Source organism: Caenorhabditis briggsae (assembly GCF_000004555.2).
Source record: "Caenorhabditis briggsae complete genome, chrV, whole genome shotgun sequence".
NCBI lineage: Eukaryota > Metazoa > Nematoda > Chromadorea > Rhabditida > Rhabditidae > Caenorhabditis > Caenorhabditis briggsae.
This window is the reverse complement of record NC_013488.2, coordinates 15,661,851-15,679,759: the sequence shown is the minus strand read 5'-3', so window position 1 is coordinate 15,679,759 and position 17,909 is coordinate 15,661,851. Positions and strand designations below refer to the sequence as shown.

Sequence of the window (17,909 nt, the reverse complement as noted above, 5' to 3'; positions counted from 1 at the left end):
ACTTATGAATTTGGATTCCATTTAAAATTAGTAGTTGTCGTTAGAGCACGTCTTCTAGATTTCAGTAGATCAACAAAAAATGGAATGAAATGAGAAAACATCTTATCCATTCGTCTATTCTGTTGCCCCTTGTGGTCCACATGAACCTTGAGATAGTCCAATAGTGATTTTTGATATGTCAGAACAATTTTCAAATCATTTTCAGCAAAAATATTCAAAAAATGTGATCCGTCAATTATGATTCTCTGGCCGACTTGACACTTGACATCCAGTATTGGTTCCTCCGTATTCTATGATCACAGTTTTCTTATCGATTTTTGATTTCAAAACCAGTCGAGCAAATCGAGGAAATAGGAAAATATCCATGGAAGAAAGATTGAGGTCCGGTTTTTGTTCTTCGATGAAATCACGAAAACCATGGCACGTTTTTTGAAGTGCAAGTCTGAAAAAAGGCTATATTTGTTAAATTGAATATTTTGATTCTTATTTTCTAATATTCTTCGAATGGTGTTTTGAAAATTCACATGGAAAATTCCAACTGGTTTCTACCGATTTTGCCCTTACTCATGTCTGAAGATATACCCGTTTTTATCAGTCCGGGTAATTGTGCGCCACCCTGTAAACGGCAAAATCTTCCTTTTCTCTCAATAGGTTCTATTTTCACGATTTAAAAAAAACAAAGCCTCACATTGACTGAAAATCGAGATACCAAGATATGTGCTCCCATACCATTACTGGCAAATCGAGAAATGATTTTTTCGCTTCCATTTTCATAATCATAAGAATGATAGAAAATGAAAAAGGCATGCGTTTATATACAGGAAACTAAAAATTTCACAATCAACAAAATGTTTGAACTGATAAACAGCTGGTGCCAGGTAAAAAACATTGTTGATAATGTTTTTTTTCGGAAATTTTCGAAATAGTGAAAGGAAGTGATGTCATCAATCACGAAATTATGAGAGAACCCCGAATGAAAAAATTAAGAAAAAATTTTCAATTCTCAAATATCAAGTTGATCTGCGATACCTTGCAGCAATTGAGCTATCCTGAAAATTCGAAACTTCAAAATTCAATCGAAATTTGAGCAATTTTAGACTCACCGACACTCTGGCATTCCCAGCTGAAATCATAAAAAATGGTTTCACAGCTTCCTGATATCCAGTGCAAAGTGTAAAAACGAAAGTTGGACGAAAAACCGCGCCGATAGTCTGATAGAGCTCGAAAATCATATCAGCTAAAATTTTGTTTACTCTAAAATATTTTCAAATTTTAGATTTTTTCAAAAGAACCAACAAGTCCGGTATACTAGTTGAATCTGGATTCAGGAGCCGCTTATTTGAGAATGTTGATAAATGAATCGGTACGAAAAACGATAGCAACAGCCAAAAAATAATTCGAAAAAAGATCTTTTTTTGGTCCTCGCCGTTTTTCGAACGTATACAAAGCATATAAAAAAAACAGGAAAATACTCAAAAGATAAAACAAGGTTTTGGAGTATAATTCAATGATTTCTGTCGCTTAAATTAAATATGTTTTCCAACTCGATTTTTTTCGTAGATATTCTTCAAACTCTAAGCTTGTTGTACAACCTCCGAAAATATTCAGTTCGAATATCACAGAGAAAACGGAATACAAAATCAACAGGGCCAGTATTACTTCAGGAACTACAGTAATCACACACACTTCGATACAATTTTTTATGCTCCAAATGTGTGTACCAACTCTTTTGAAATCGACAATTTGAAGGACACAAATTCCAATCATTAGCCAGTGAGCAAGCTCAAAAGATTCAGCGTTTGCGCTACAAATTTCAATTTTAAATCAGCTTGATTCGCAAAGCCAACACAGTTTCGCTGATCGATGTTTATCAGAATCATATAGGCTTCTACAATGGCTTGAACTAAAAGCCAGACCAAGCCTCGAATGCAGAAAACAAAAAGGCAAATAGTGAATGGATAAGTCCGGAGAATTTGAAATAGAAAATAGGCATGAATGATATGAGTTACAAGACCAACTATGGATGAAATAAGAACGGCATATCTTATACATGTTACAGTAACGAAATTTTAAGAGAACCCCGAGTAAACGAAAAATGGTGTATAAATCCATTTTCAGTTGTAAAACAAGGAAATACAAGTTAACCAAAAAGTTATTGGAATTTCTGAGAATTGGTTGTTTATTGTTGGACATATTAATATTAGAGCATGAAATGATAATGGATTTTGATATTAAAATGATATTTAAATAATATGTAAATAAAACAAATTACAGGATTGGAGTGTTTTCTAAACTAGAAACTTGTTTGTTATTAATAAAACCTCATTGAACATTTCTGAAAGTTGAAGGGGTTAAAGGTGGGGGATAGCCTTAAAAATCCGAAATTCTAAAGTTTTTCAAATAGAAATTAAAAGAATTCAGACTCACCGACACTCTGACATTCCCCGCTGAAATTATAAAATTAATTTGAAGCTTTATGGTATTCAGTTCAAAGCTTAAAACCATACATGTCGCGGGCCGGGCCGGGCCGGGCCGGTGAAGGAATTTTCACTTTAAGAGTCATTTTTTGAGAGAAAACTGGATTTTTGGGAACATTTTATCAAAATTTCAATGTTTTCAGGTTTAAGAAGGGTCATGGGATAAATTTCGTGATTTAAAATGATTATTTTGAGAAAAATGTATCAAAAATCAACAGAAACATTTTTAAATATTTGGAACCCGGGCCGGCGGGCCGTGCCGGGATAATTTTTCTCCAGCCTGGCCAGGGCTGACCCGGGCCGGGACGAGATTTAGCAAGTATGCTCAAAACTATGGGTTGAAATGAAAACCGCTACAAACATAGTATATTTTTAGACAACCAAAGTTTGCGATTTTTAACTAGAAATATTAAAAATTGACTAACTTGTGGTCGGTACTGTAATTGGCTTTTTTTCCAGATCAAAACTCAACATTCAACAGCAATGATCATTCTGTGATCCGACTTATCTGATGACGGTTCGTCCAAACTAGGATGTGAAAAACTTCACAGATCACTTCCACGTTCAAACTACAAACTCTTTTTTGATTAAAAAAAACCATCAGGATAAACTGATAGATCAAAAATTACTCACTGCTCATAAAGACTAAAACTTCTGCTTTTAAAAAATTTACGTGAGTCATGAAAAGGACTACGTTCTTTTTTCCTTTCGTTCAAACACCTCAACGGATTAACCAAAACTTTTGACCGGGTATAAAAGATCGCATTCGGTCAAAGTTTTATTATACACAATTGTCAATGAGGACGTTTATCGTTGTACTTTTTGTGACACTATGTTTGGCAGAGGATCATTTATTACCAAACACTTTTGAGGAGCTGTTTCCAAATGCTCCAAAATCCGATGTTTTGAAAGTAGGTGATTTTTTGAAGATTACTGTAAATTCTCATATATACAACGGTTCATGTTCAGCTAACCGAACAAATAAACCAACAAAAAAACCCGAAAAAAGCAAAAATAGTTCTGGATAACTGGATTCAACGTCATTGGGATACAATTCCGGAAACAACCCACTCGGAACAAGAGGCAACAACTCAACAGTACGTCACGGAGAACCAAGGAGACACTGATAGACCAAAAACAACGAGAAGTTACTACTATGGCGGCTATGATGGTTACGGTAGTTATTATGGTAGTCCTAGCAATTACTATGGTGGATATAATAGCTCCTATAGCAGTTATAACGGATACGGTAGTTACGGTAGTTACTATGGTAGTTCTGGTAACTCCAACAGCGGATATAATAGCCCCTACGGCAGTTATAATGGGTATGATGGTTACGTAAACTACAACGGTAGCTTCTCCGGTACCAAAGAAAAACAATATTCGAACAACGTGGGAGGAATATTCCGAGAACTCATTGGAGAGAAAGTTGTAACAGAAAGTTACGCCATAAGGATAGAAGATCGACCGGAAGGGTTTAACGCTGAAGACTACGGAGAGAAAATGCAACCCGACAAGTGGGAGGAAGATTACTGGGTTAGAATCATCCCGAATCCGGTGAGACCAATTCAAAAGATTTGTCTAATTTATTATTTTTCAGAGCTTGAGAACTAAAAGAAGTTGCTCATCGGACAAGCATCTCGTCAGACAGAAAGCGTTAAACTTTATTGATCATCGAGCTACTCTAAAATCTTTGATACGATTTGCTGTGAATAGAAGTTTGAAGGAGCGTGTGTTGGAGAAATCTGAAGCACCGAAGATGTACAAGCTGTTCTGGGACGCCGACAAAGAAAGCGGAAATGAATTTTCGCACACTGAACGAAACTTTTATGGGAAAATAACAATGTACGAATGGAGCAATGAGCGAACTATTGTGTCAGGCATATTCGAAGGATTATTCACATACTTCCGTGAAAATCGAAAGAAGGCCGAGCTACTTGACTGGAGTCTGGATGGTTTTCATGCATGTTAATTGCTGATTTTTTTTTAATTTTAAACAATTTTTATGTCACAGATTATGCGTATGACCGGATTAAACTCTTGGTGTCAAGCATTTTGACAAAAAAAACTGTACAGCAAAAAAATGAATTTTGTTTACAATGACTACACAATATTTATAAAGACTGAGTACTGTTCTGAAAATAAAACAGTTAGTAGAAGTTTTAAAAAATGATTTCACAGAATTTCCTTCGTTTTTCCGTTATTTGCCGATTTCTAAAAAACGCCCGTTTTTCACGTTTTCAGTACAAAACAGGCCAAGAAGGGGTGTCTTTCAAAAACCGGCAAAAAGCTGAAAAGCTAGGTATTTTCAACTAATTCTGTGAATGCAAAGTTTTCAATCTAGGTCTGTTTTACTAACTCCAAAATTTTCAAAGTGACCGGAAGCTTGACAGCTGAACAGAACACTCTTGATCATGAAACCTGTTTTAGAAGGGCATGCTCTTTCATTGTTTAGGGTACCTCCGGAGGGCTTCTTTTTTACAGGGGCCCTTCAATTAGAGGGGCCCTTCTATTTTTCCGGTGATTTTTTCCAAAATTAAAAAAAAATATTTGGTGAATTTTCGTTCAAAATTCATGACCAAAATTAAGAAATTTTCTCAGCAAAAAAGAGTGTTTCAACAAAAATTGTGTAAAATTTCGGATTTTTCACAATAATCCCCTCTCGGAGGGCCCTTCTATTAGAGGGGCCCTTCTACTATTAAAAGGTCTATTCTATACAGGTTTTACGGTATCGTATCGACCGGTGCTTATTTGACCGGTGCTATAAAAAGTCCAAAAAAGGTAACTTTATGAAATAATTTTATTGAGAGAGAAAAATGCCATTGACGAAAAATGCCAAAGGAAAATGCCGAAAATCAGAAAAAATAAAAAAAAAATCGTTCAGCTACTATATTGCTATTTTCAAAATGATTAGAAAATTTTCAAAAAAAAAGTCACCACACATTTAAGCAAACTAGAATTCAAGTGGGATATGCTGCTCAACCTCCTCGTCCGACTCTCTTTCATAACTTCTGATTCTTCTGACTAATCGTTGGCCACCTCCGTCCAATACCATATGAATCGCAGTTCCTTGCAGTCTGACTTTGTATTGATGCTTGAGCGAATAGAAAATTGTGAGCAATACTACAGCACACATCACAGCTGATACGAATACCACAATTAAAGCTAACGGGTGATTGATCATGATAAAATGTGGAGAAATGAGAAAATACAAGCGGAGGGCAACTAAACGAAAAAAGAAGAAATTCGAGAAACAAGATTAACCCAAGATCTGTGGAATCAGCTTCTTCACCCGCCCAAATGGAAACCCTAGAAGGGAGATCCATTTTAGTAATGGATTTTTAAAAATAAGTCGTGATGTTTGACTCCAATATGTTTTTATGATAAAGTTATGTGTTCGAGAGTTTTGGTGATAAAGTTATGTGTTCGAGAGTTTTGGTTTTTTGCAAGGGCCAACGGGTTGTCCGTGCATGTCTTGTCAAATTTTAGAATGTCACCCAGAAGATTTGCTTAAAATTGAAGTTTTAATTTTGAATAGTACACACTGAAAATTTCAGACTAATCGAAAAATTAGTTGTAAGGAGCACTTTTTATTTTGGGCAAGGTTTGTAGAATTCTTGACCCCACCATGGGAGTAAGGTAGCTCATTTTTGGAGTTAATCGCTCAAAACTCCTTGAATATTTTTTCAGGCACTTTATGACGACACTATTGCTAGATCGCTCACACATTTTAATGCGCAGCCACATAACCAATAGGACCATATCATATTCTTCCCATGAGAACAGATTAATCTGGCCCACACAAAGTACGGTGGATGGCGGAACCCGGAAGATGTCGAGACAAACGACAGATAGGGTCCTCATTTGGTTTCAGACGAGTACCTAACATTGTCATCATTCTGCTCACTCTGTCATCATTCCACCTACTATCACATTCGCTGCTGTCCAAGGAGATTCGACGTCAAACCAAAAAAGTAAGTCTTTCTAGAGTGCTGATTTAAAGTTGTGAGGGCTAGGAATGGTTGGAGTCGGGGATTTTTATCTCCCGTTTCAGCTGATTTTAGCTCCTAACTGTTTCATAATAAGCCTATTAATTTCTATAAACCTATTAAACTCATGACATATTTTTTCAGCATCTAAAATGTCTTCTTTCAAACTACTAAAGTACCCCACATTGGTCCAGAAGGAAATTATTGAGGAAATGAATATCCGAGAAAGGTTAGTTCGAACTTCGTTAACATTTTCATTGTGTACTTTCAGATTTTTCTTCTCGGCTCTATCCGCCAATGCTTGCTCACGATTCATGCATCTCGGAGTTCGAAAAATCGTAGTGTACGACATGCAGCTTAATGTATCCCGTACAAACACCGAGATTCGATTGAACACGTCTTCTGGATATCTGTCTTTTAATATTTTCTACTATACGAAGCTAGATCATATGATGAACTTTAGACTTGACAAAACGTCAGTTCCAGTCTCCGTCGGTGAATACAGCTGCCAGTTTTCTTTCGCTGACTATTCTGCCGGAAAGATGAAGGCTGTCGTGGAGCTCATTGGAAAATTGACGAAGCAGTTATCGTGCATTTCGAATATTGAATTGTGTAACATTAAATATACTCATCCGGTTACATCGCTTTTCCCGAATCTTCATGGAATTCAAAAGTTTGGTAACGTCGACATTTGTAATTACGCGGGATCCGAAAAGGGAGTGAAACTCACCGCGGAAGACTTTGACGTCATCTCGAACTCGAAATTCGTGAAAATTCTATGCTCGATATCTGGAGTACAGAAGACAGTGAATACTTTCTTGAAAGCATGGATTTCTGGGAACCACACAGCCTCGGGCATTGCTCACTTTTATGCCATCATGCATTCTAATAAAAAAATCACGGAATTCTTCACAGGAATCGAGACGACCGTATCGACAACAACGTAAGCACTGAATTTACCGATTTTTAAACATTACAAAAATGATTTTCAGGGTCGCGGAGATTAATTCAATCAAAAACGAATGGCTAGATCAGTGGACAGTGTTTGACGGCACAGTGGACATTCATCGGCAATCCGACCAGATGAGAGCTACTGTCGCATTCCACAATACAGGCCATAGGGTCCTTTTTGTAGTTTGGAATGAGGAAAATTTGGCCAAACTTCCAAGAACACAATAATCTCTGATTTTTATTTTTTTTAATTGTTATTCTTTGCAAGCTATAAAATTTTAATCTTCTGAAGATGTTTTTTACTTCTAAATATTTAACATCGGAATGAACTTTACATAAATAATATTGATAGGTAGTCCAACACTTTAGAGCCGATCCACCTCAGTACATGTCAAAGATATGAAAAAGTTGTCAACAAAAAAATCGTCTATCGTATCAAAAACATTTTAACTCAAACTTAAAATGAACGTTTTCGAATTGACAACTGTCATGTCAAATTACATTCTGGTTAAATATACATATTTGCAAACAAAAAAAGCTGAAAATTCCAACTTTTGCACTAAACTGAACGTTGTCCTACAAAACCATTGTGTTTGTAGTACAAACTTTGTAAATGAATATGGAAACACAAAACTGAAGTTGATTAGTTTATTCTGAAAATTTCCGAGAAATCAAAACTTCTGGAATAATTTTTCACTTTGAGCAACATTTCGTTCTCGCATATTTTCCTGTGCAGCCACATAACCAATCATTACTAATAACTTTCACCAAATTCCGTATGTCCGGATGGATGTAGCGTGTTTGTTCAAAACGCGATAAAATGTCAAAACATGAGAAATTACATTGAACTCGAAGTCTTGAATTTTTCAAGCGCTATATTTCATTTAGAAGAATTTATACAAAAAAGTTGTCAACTACAAAATTGAAGCTTTATCTTTTTAATTGTTCATCCCGAAGCTTCCATCGCCTCTTGAACAGTTCTCGATGCTTCAAGTTTTTGATCGATTTGTCTTTTGATCTAAAAACAACGATGAAAAGTTTCTTATCAGCATGAAAAATACCTGAAGCCCATGGCTGTCCATATGATTTTCGAAGAACTCAGTGAGTTTACTAAAAGTTGGCCTGTCTAGTTTTTCCCTTTTCCAACACTCCAACATGTAATGGTACCTGAAAAATGTAAAATACAAAAAAAAACTTTATTAGAATCAAAACTAACACTTCCTGATGAGCGTATTCCGGTTTTGAAAGTCGACCTCCATCCCCTATGAATTCTTCAACATTCTCAACGCCCTCATATGGAATTTTCCCAAGGGTCCAAAGTCGCCAAATGCTTACAGCATATGACCAAACATCGGATTGCTCCGAAAATCGATTTTCATTTGAGTTCAATTCAGGTGCTTGATGATGAAGGTCGAGTTGTGTTCGTTGAGTGACAATTCTGAATTTCGTATGGCTGATTGGAAACAGGAAAGTTTTTACGCGTAGTAAGGATTATTTCCAAACCGGCGAGTCAAATTGAAATTCCCAATTCGAATAGTTTTGTTAGCGGTCACAAAGACGTTTTTGAGCGTAAGCCAACGATGAACAAACTGAAATTCGGGGTGCTAACATATTGAAAAACTGGCAAAGGTCTTACTTCATTTCCAGCCAAATATTTCATTCCATTCGCGATTTGCCATGAAAAGGAAAGCAAGTCAAATGTGCAGAGTGTGGTCAATCTGCTATCCAGAACCCAGTGAGTGTTTTCGTACCCAACATTTCTCAGATGGTTCCCAAAGTTTGAATCATCGAATCTTTTGACAAACTTCAAAAGGTTCCCTCCTTCTGGATGTTCCATGTAAATTGAAATTCGGGATCTGAACAACCTTTAGAGTGTTATCAAAAAACAAGTAAACTTACCCATTCTCCTCATGTCCGATGAATGTTAACAAATTGGGGTGCCTTTCTATACCTTCAGTGAGGAATCTCAACTCATCTTTGATTACTTTTTGCTGTTCTGGGTCGGTGGAACCTGAATAAGAAGAAAAGAGGAATTTAGGATATTCAGGTTATGGCTGCTTGCGTTTCACAATGACCAGCTCACGATTTCTTCTTAGCATTGTGATGTATCCCAACCCAAGAGTATGATAAACGTTCTCTTCAATCTGATGGACATATTCCAAATTCCAAGTGTTGGCATTCTGATGTTCATTTGGAATTTCCATGACAACCTGCTCCGGCTCATTCACTGGCTCGATTATTGGTAACATCGGTTCACAAGTTTCCAATTCAGCGTCATTTCTTGGATTCCTAATCGTTATTTGTTATTAAAAATGCTTGTAATTCTTACTCACCTGATTTTTCTTATCACCGATTTCAGTTTGATCCATAAATACAAAATGCAAAATCCCAAAACAACAATGACGATCACAAAACTAATGGAAATCAGCTTCCAAATGAGATTATGATCTTTAGAGTTTCCAGGATCACTGAAATTGAAATGGATAATTGAAATTTAGGGAATGTGTTTACCTGGGTTGTATCAAAAAGTCCATTCTTCGAAGATATAAGAATAATGTTCACGGTGACGATAAGATAATGAATAGTGGCTGACCGCCGTATCTCCTTCTTCTACGTCTTCAAATGATCAAAAGAACAGGGTGATTACCAGCGGAAGCAGTTAGTAATTTATCACTAGCAATTGCGAAAATAACTTATGAGGAAACGGTGATTCGATTAAGAATTCCTTCACCGAAATGGCTAAATGTTTTTGACTTCATTGCTCATTGCTAATTACCTGTTCTTGATTTGATAGCTATTCAATAGCGTCTCCCTATTTCATCCCGTCGTATCCATTACCGTAAAAATGATGTACCTCTACTTACTATTTGGTGTTATATTATTCCTATTGCTTATTATCTCGCTTTTGATTTGGTGTTTGTGCAAAAGAAGGTAAAATCCCTGCATCATGACCGTCCACTTTAAGGTAGTTTCTGAAACACAAAAAAATTTCAGGTATAACGAACATCGAGAGTTACGTGCAATGCAGGAATTGGGGAATAGGTATCCGCCAAGTATTTTTTTGCTGAAAAAAAGGAGAATTTTCAGAGAGGAACCTGTTGAACCATTAGTTTCTCCCCCTAGGTCTAATAACTCCAACGATGGTTTACAAGAAAATTTTGAAATTGATGAGTCAAACCTTGAAATGTACAAAGTCATCGAAACCGGTTCATTTTATAAAGGAAAGCTGAGTTTAGCATTTTTACGATCAAAAAGGGATGAAACTGACACTTTAGCAGTTATTGTGCAATGTAAGTGGATGAGTTAGAACCCTAAAAATCATGAAACACGTTTAAGCGGCTCACATCGCAAACGATAATATTGCATTAAGTTTATTGAAAATGGCCGTAAAAACAATGTCAGGGTTCCCAACACATCCAAACATTTTGGCTTACCTTGGATTTGTAAGAAATGAGTAAGTTGATTTACTGAATGTCGAAACAATATTAATCATTTTTAAAGAACTGAGATGTGTATTGTAACCGAATATCCAATCGGAGGAAATCTCTTTTCATTTTTGAAAAAGTTCCAAAAAGAAGGCTTCAATGATCAACTAACAGAAGATAGAAATAGTTACAACATTAAAAATCGGAAATTAGACAGTAACATGGATATCTTACGTACTGTTGATTTGATTTCATTTGCTTATCAAATCAGTAATGGGATGGACTACTTAGAAAAACTATCAGTTAAAAAAATCGTCCAAAACACTGATGATTATGCTTCTTCCAGATTAAACATCTTCAATTATGCCTTCATAATGTTATGATATCCGACGACAAAACAATTCGAATCAGCGGATTTACTTTAGCAGGAGCATTTCCCGAAAACAACAGATAAGGCCGCATTGGAAGTTTTGAACAATTTTTTCGATTTTCAGATGTAATGATGAAACTGGAATACTTCCGCCTTGTCGGTGTGGATTTGTCTGCAAGTTTTCAACAAAAGCTGACCTCGGGGATTTTGCTGTTTGCATGCATGAAATATTCAGTCTAGGAAAAACATCTGATGAAGCCATGAGCAATGGTAAATTCTTGGCCCAACCTGCTTTCTGCCACAATGAAATGTGAGTGACCACCCAACTAAACAGACTAGAGCAATCATCCTTTAGATACCATCTGATGCAACATTGCTGGAACGCAGACTCGGAACAAAACCGTACTTTTTCATACTGTATTACATTTTTAGAGCAACACATGAAAAAGTTCGATGTTCCGGTATGTATCTACTTTTTCAATAAAAGTCTTATTCGAGACATTTCAGATTGAACACCAAATTGAGATGAAACTTCTAGACGCTGCAAGAGAACAGAGAAAATTGTTGGAGTTTGTCGACTATTGCAGAAAAAGTGTGAAGTCGTGATTCGAGTCGCTTTCATTCTACAACCGTGTATGGCTGGTCTATTAATGTTTTCTTATTTATTGAATTATTTTCTTAATCATGTGAAAAGATATGATATCCAAGGACAAAACCATTCGAATGAAATTATCACATGTCGCTTGCAGCGGATTGAAATCACACATTTCGAGTTTTGCTATGTGCTTGCTTGTAATGTTTAGTCTAGGAGAAACATCTGATGAAGCCATGAGCGATGGTAAATTCTTGGCCCAACCTATTCTCTGTCATAATGAAATATGAGTGAACACCCAACTACGGTAAAACCCGTAATATAAGGGCCCTCACTTTGTTTAGTTTGAGCTCAATTATCTCGAATCCTATGCAAGGTATCAACACGTAGTCAACTGATAAAATGTTTATCACACTACCAGTATCATTTTATCAATTGCTTTTTTTTCATATTTTTGACAAGAACCGAGAAAAATTGTCTCAAAGTTAAATGTAATGGGTCTTTCTATTACATCTGTTACGGTAGGCAGACTACGAGCAATCATTTTTCATATATCTAGAAGAATGTGGATTGGAACGGATATGTAGGAACTGTGACAAAAGGACCGTGGATACTTGGTTTTATGCCGTACAAAGGAATATCGGAAAAATAAATCAATATTTTCATTGTTTATAAACATCACAATCAAAAACCGCAGTTTTATTATCCTGGGTTGAGCAGAACTTTGATGAAGACATCACATCCAAAAGTGTGTTCTCTTCATCATCAAAAATTGGTTTCCAAATCACAAATCCTCCAATATTTTTGTCAATCGCATATCTGATTTTCTCCAATAAACTTCTCTCATTCTCAAATGCCAAATAAGTTTGTTCCAGTTGATCATAAATATACGGAGTTTTTGATTCATTGTTCCAAGAAGCGGATTTCAAATCCCATCCACCATTTTCCAGATCTTTCCATGCCAACCAATCTCCATCAACGTTCCCATGATATTTTTCTGCTAACATCCACAAAGGTTCAGAAGACCCAATTGGCTTTCTGACATTTTTCCAGTACCTTCCTCCAAACATTAATTTCATATTCAATTTCTCTGGATTCTCGGTTGCACAAGTATAGTATGTCATCGTACTGTCCACGTTCTCCACTCCAGCATGTCCAGAATACAACGGCGACGGCGGACCAATCAGTTGAGGGTGCTCCAGTTGCAATAGAGAATAGTAGTCCGCCGTTTCTATATTCAAAAAATCCACATGCTCCATAATACTTTCGAGGTTCAAACCAATATCAGAAGCTGGAAGAGATAGTGCCAATATGAATTCTCTAGTCATGTTCTTGTTGTACTGTCGCATTTTCTCACAAAAATAAACAATCTGAGCCAGGTTTTTGGTTGGAAATTTCCAGTTTAATTCGATTCCATCAATTTTATGGGTGGCGAGGAAAGAATTCAAGTGCCATATCATTTTTCTGAAATTTGTAATTTTAACTACAGTATTTCCTTTTACAGAAGCCCACCCAAACCGATTATCTCGATTTCTGTGAAAGATATCTGAAATGTGACAACTGATAAAATGTTCAGTTGACAAATTTCTGTTATCTTTCACAGAAATCGAGATAATTAAGCTCAGAATTGATGGTTTGGATAACCTTCAATTAGACAATGTACTGTAACTGGAAAAATCACATAGTTGCCAAATTCGTCGCCGGGTCATTCACCTCGTTATTAATTTCCATTGATAGTAGAAGTTTGACATCATGACTTTTTGATTTCTCTTGTAATCTTTCAAAAACCTCTTTTTCCATTTTATTCCTGAATCGAATGATCCCATACTGCCAAGTAATGGGTCCAAAAATGATATGTGTCATCTTGGAAATTTGCTCATTCGTGAGCTCTTCTCTGTCATACAATCGACTCCAACCGATAATTCTTCGGTTGCATGGAGTGTAGTTTCCAGACAAAATAAAAGCATTTTTCGAGTTTTCCAGTAAAATTGCAGGTTTCGCACTCCAAAGAAAATGAAAAGCAACAAAGATTGAAGTAACCAGAATAGTACTCAAAACGAATCCGAAACAGAAAATGCCAAATAACTGAGCGTAAAACTGGGTTTTGGAAGTTTTCTTCAATCTGTAACTAAAAATATATTAATCTTTTCAGACCGATTTTTCTTATGATTTTTTTCAAAACTCACACAACCAGTGACTCTTTTTGGTCAGAATTCGACATAGTAGTAATCAAAAAATGAATCGATTAACACTAAAAGTGTTTATATTTTTGTTATCAGTTAAATAGTGATAACAGGATGTTTGGGTTTAAGGTCTTCAAAAAAAACATCAATAATATTTTTGATTCAAAATAAGCATGCAAACGTTCCTTTCACTATCATCACAATATATTTAAATAAACCCTAAAAACTGTAATAGAAGAGCCCCCTTTTCAGCTTCGAGCCAATTTTTCTCGGTTGCTGTTGAAGATATCAAAAAGTTGTCAACTGATAAACTGTTTATCATAATATCAGAAGTGTTTAAATAATTGACACATTTTTGATATCTTTGGCGGGAGCCGAGTTGAAACTGGACAGTGGGGGTCTTACTATTGCAGGTGTTACGGTAATATAAAAAGGACCCATTTAAGAAACATTCGTCGAACATCAGTCTTATTTTTTATTAGCCAAAATCCAATGATTTTGTCTATTTCTATTTGATTGAACAATCAAAGATCTATACGGCGGGCCTTTGTGATGCTAAAATAATCAAAAGTAGCGATTCGGCAAAAAAAAACGCACCTAACTAAACGCACCTGTATAGTAAGTAAACATTGTCCTCAAATTTCCTAGATCATAGTCAGGATGATTCTGTTAAAACAACATTTTTTTGTTGTCTCCGTGTGTGGGCATAAAACTAAAGAACTCTGTGTGTTAATCGTTTGGTATGTTTGTACAGGTTTACTTCTTGCCCTAAAAACCCGCCGAAAAACTTTTTTTCTCATTATTTGAAAAAAAAAACTGTTCACTTTTTGTTCTGAATAAAAACATGCATAGTTTTAGCCGTGTTCATATTCTTATTCAAAATACCTAGCACTTCATCTACTTTCAGTTCTGCGTGGGGATTCGTGGAACCTGGAGACTTATGCTGGGGAATTGCAAATGCTCTAGGAATCTCAATTGAAAATCTGATAGCTTTGAATCCAGGACTGAATTGTGACCAGCTATGTTAGGCAGAGGTATTTTTTCAAAGTTTGAATAAGACCCCAAATTTTTTTCAGGCTTTGCACCCAGTCTTCTACTAGACCTGATTGCACAAAGTTCTATAGGATAAATTCAGGAGATTATTGTTATAAAATCTGGACTGAAAATGGGTTATCCGAGAGACAATTGCTGGAAATGAACCCTGGTCTCGACTGTAACAGAATTGCAATTGGTCAGCAACTTTGTGTCAGTTTTGATGCGAGGTTCAGTACTCCGAGACCACAGACTACAACGACTGCAACTATGATAAGCTCAACGGAACGTTCTAGAGAAAACTCCGAGCATCAGCCACTTCCTCTGGTTGAAGGTAAGTTAGACTAAACTGAAATGTATGGTGCCAGATTTGGTTTAAAATTTGAGGGACCCGAACCTGTTTTGTAAGGTTTGTGATTTCCGTAAGTTGTAGAGGGTACACTATCAAATTTGAGCTCACACTATCACATTTGAGCTCAAGTATCTTGATTTCTATGCAAGATATCAAAAATCTGACAACCGACAAAACACTTCTGATATTATGACAAACAATTTATCGGTTGACGACTTTTCATATCTTTGACAGGAAGCGAAATAATTGAATTCAAAGTTGACGGCTTGTGTCGCCTTCTATTAGAGAAATAACGGTATCAATCATAAATTTAAAAAAAAATCAGCCCTGGTCCGTTGCAAGTATGTTATAAGCCTCTTTCAAAAGAGACTCTATAAATAACATATTTTATTTAAAGCACCTGTCAAATGCCATGAGTACACCACAATCAAAACTGAAGATACCTGTTCTCGAATCGCCTTTCTTCTTATTTTTTTGAATTCCCGCCAAAACATATTTGTTCGAACTCCCGTGAGAATTCTTTTTTTTAGAAAGTTTTAGAAAGTTGTAGAATACTGGGATTTTTTTTTTGAATTCGGGCCACAATATTTTTTTTAATTCCCGCAAAAATTTTTTTTTGAATTCGCGCCAAAATCATTTTTTTTGAATTCCGGCCAAAATCTTTTATTTTTTGAATTCCCGCCAAAATTTTTTAAATTCCCGCCAAAAAGTTATTTTCAAATTCCCGCCAAAATTTTTTTTTTGAATTCCTGCCAAAATATTTTTTTTGAATTCCCTCCAAAACATATATTTTTAAATTTCCGCCATGGTATTTTTTCGAATTCCCGCCTAGATATATTTTTTTGAATTCCCGTCAGAATTCCTTTTTTTTTTGAATTCCTGCCAAAATTTTTTTTTTCAACAAACACTAGCTGTGCTTGTTTCGTGATTTATTCACCGTGCTCCACTTTGAGAGCTTTCTAAGTTTTTTTAAAGCTAAAAATGTTGCGCAACATCCCTAGAGGCAATTTTCCCGTTTTCTCACGTTTCCCTTGAAGACAAAAATATTTATGCTGACAAGACGCAGATGAAAAAATGCAAAATTCTTTCCGTGCGTCCTCTGCTCTCATTCTTCTGCTCCTTGTGTGAGCGTTGCCATGGACTACCTAGCAATTTTTGTCTATGCTGTCTTATATTTTCTTGTTGTTGAGAATATAAAACTTCAAGAATTTTCGCAAATGTGGTTTCCATTTCCAATTCAAATATTCCGGTTGGAAGCTCACATTGAAGAACACTTACAATTTTTTTTTCATTTCGTCATCTCTATTCCTTCTTGTGGATCAAAAACTGTTTTATTCCCGTCATCTCTCTTACAATTAAAAAAAACATCATAATTTAACTAGTGAACTTATTTTTTCAGGTAAAAACTATTTCTTATAAGTATCATCAATGCAACCCGAAAACCTCGAACTCGTTGAAAAAGGACGAAGAACAGAAAATGAAAACAATGACGGGAAGTATTCACCCCAGTTCTCCAACAAAACCATTCGTGCCGGATTCGTTCGCAAAGTCTTCGGTTTGGTATTCGTTATGGTAAGAAGTAGTTTCATTTAGGTATCCCAAAAAAACGCCATTCTTTAGCTATGCATCGCTGCCGCAGCCACAGTTGTCCCTATAGTGCATACTCCAACGAGGGATATCATTCTCAAGCATTGGCTAATTCCCATTGGAGTCTTGTAAGCTAAAAAAAAACTCATGATAACAAAAAAAAGCAGTCTTGTTTTCAGTATCATATCATTGGCAACTTATTTTTCATTGCTCTGCTGTGAAGGATTTCGTCGAAAGTTTCCAGTCAATCTCATAATGGCTGGAATGTTTGTAAGGACATGTAGTGGTTCCATTGATTACTTCGTTTTTTCAGACGCTTGTCACTTCTCTCATTTTTATGGTTATCTCAGCACATCTCCGACCCAATTTCAACGTCTTATTGCTAGAGCTGGTCATTTGCATCGGATGCACACTGTTGATCATTGCTTTTGCTTCACAGACAAAATTCGAATTGACTACGTAAGTAGCCAGTGTCGTAGAAGCTGTCATCACACTTTTCACATTTCCAGAAGCGTGGCTTACATCTTTATCTTCTTCACATGCTTCGTAATGTTCGGAATTGTTTTCTTCGTTTGCCCAATGTTCTTCACAGTCAAACTCCAAACTTTGATCATCGCGCTCGTGGCAGCTCTTTTCATGATGATCTATCTTTTTTATGGCATTCATTTGGTAATGGGAGGAAAAGGTTATGAAGAAATCTCTCCTGAAGAATACATATTTGCGGCCGTAGAAATTTTCCTCACCGTCGTCTTAAGGTTCGTGGAGATGCTCTTTCTTTGCATATCACGGTAGGTATTGAAACTAGTACATGGTTTAAGAAACATTTATTTTCAGTCGTTAGACAGAAACATTCTGTATTATGAATAGCCATTCACATGACAAATCAAAAGGAGCTACCCGGAGAGAAATTTTGGAAATTCAAAATGTTCCCAAATTCAAACAATTCGAAAA

The 17,909-nt window shown here is 36.0% G+C and overlaps 8 protein-coding genes across 8 annotated transcripts; 4 read left to right on the top strand and 4 right to left on the bottom strand.

Annotated features, from left to right (window-relative positions):
• Positions 1-231: 231 nt before the first annotated feature.
• On the bottom strand, positions 232-1,133 carry CBG27258 (the record flags this gene model as incomplete). The annotated part of the gene is made up of 3 exons (XM_045238250.1): positions 232-442; positions 1,030-1,049; positions 1,104-1,133. 3 exons carry the CDS (start codon positions 1,131-1,133, stop codon positions 232-234), a joined length of 261 nt encoding a protein of 86 aa, XP_045098366.1.
• Positions 1,134-3,274: 2,141 nt separating this feature from the next.
• CBG27257 lies at positions 3,275-4,449 on the top strand (the record flags this gene model as incomplete). The annotated part of the gene is made up of 3 exons (XM_045238249.1): positions 3,275-3,388; positions 3,447-4,034; positions 4,078-4,449. The coding sequence occupies 3 exons, from the start codon at positions 3,275-3,277 to the stop codon at positions 4,447-4,449; spliced, it is 1,074 nt and encodes a 357-aa protein (XP_045098365.1).
• Positions 4,450-5,430: 981 nt separating this feature from the next.
• On the bottom strand, positions 5,431-5,661 carry CBG27256 (the record flags this gene model as incomplete). Its single annotated transcript, XM_045238248.1, has 1 exon — positions 5,431-5,661. The coding sequence occupies one exon, from the start codon at positions 5,659-5,661 to the stop codon at positions 5,431-5,433; it is 231 nt and encodes a 76-aa protein (XP_045098364.1).
• A 957-nt stretch (positions 5,662-6,618) lies between these two features.
• CBG04914 lies at positions 6,619-7,645 on the top strand (the record flags this gene model as incomplete). The annotated part of the gene is made up of 3 exons (XM_002638032.1): positions 6,619-6,695; positions 6,738-7,409; positions 7,459-7,645. The coding sequence occupies 3 exons, from the start codon at positions 6,619-6,621 to the stop codon at positions 7,643-7,645; spliced, it is 936 nt and encodes a 311-aa protein (XP_002638078.1).
• Positions 7,646-8,363: 718 nt separating this feature from the next.
• Positions 8,364-9,951, bottom strand: CBG04913 (the record flags this gene model as incomplete). Its single annotated transcript, XM_002638031.1, has 9 exons — positions 8,364-8,435; positions 8,479-8,584; positions 8,634-8,855; positions 8,897-9,006; positions 9,054-9,273; positions 9,317-9,428; positions 9,501-9,706; positions 9,751-9,885; positions 9,929-9,951. 9 exons carry the CDS (start codon positions 9,949-9,951, stop codon positions 8,364-8,366), a joined length of 1,206 nt encoding a protein of 401 aa, XP_002638077.1.
• A 413-nt stretch (positions 9,952-10,364) lies between these two features.
• On the top strand, positions 10,365-11,818 carry CBG04912 (the record flags this gene model as incomplete). Its single annotated transcript, XM_002638030.2, has 5 exons — positions 10,365-10,707; positions 10,754-10,871; positions 11,337-11,522; positions 11,568-11,673; positions 11,720-11,818. The coding sequence occupies 5 exons, from the start codon at positions 10,365-10,367 to the stop codon at positions 11,816-11,818; spliced, it is 852 nt and encodes a 283-aa protein (XP_002638076.2).
• Positions 11,819-12,466: 648 nt separating this feature from the next.
• Positions 12,467-14,025, bottom strand: CBG04911 (the record flags this gene model as incomplete). Its single annotated transcript, XM_002638029.1, has 3 exons — positions 12,467-13,268; positions 13,486-13,926; positions 13,991-14,025. 3 exons carry the CDS (start codon positions 14,023-14,025, stop codon positions 12,467-12,469), a joined length of 1,278 nt encoding a protein of 425 aa, XP_002638075.1.
• Positions 14,026-14,647: 622 nt separating this feature from the next.
• Positions 14,648-17,799, top strand: CBG04910 (the record flags this gene model as incomplete). The annotated part of the gene is made up of 8 exons (XM_002638028.2): positions 14,648-14,655; positions 15,064-15,353; positions 16,792-16,943; positions 16,992-17,086; positions 17,138-17,228; positions 17,272-17,417; positions 17,468-17,746; positions 17,793-17,799. The coding sequence occupies 8 exons, from the start codon at positions 14,648-14,650 to the stop codon at positions 17,797-17,799; spliced, it is 1,068 nt and encodes a 355-aa protein (XP_002638074.2).
• Between the last annotated feature and the right edge of the window lie 110 nt (positions 17,800-17,909).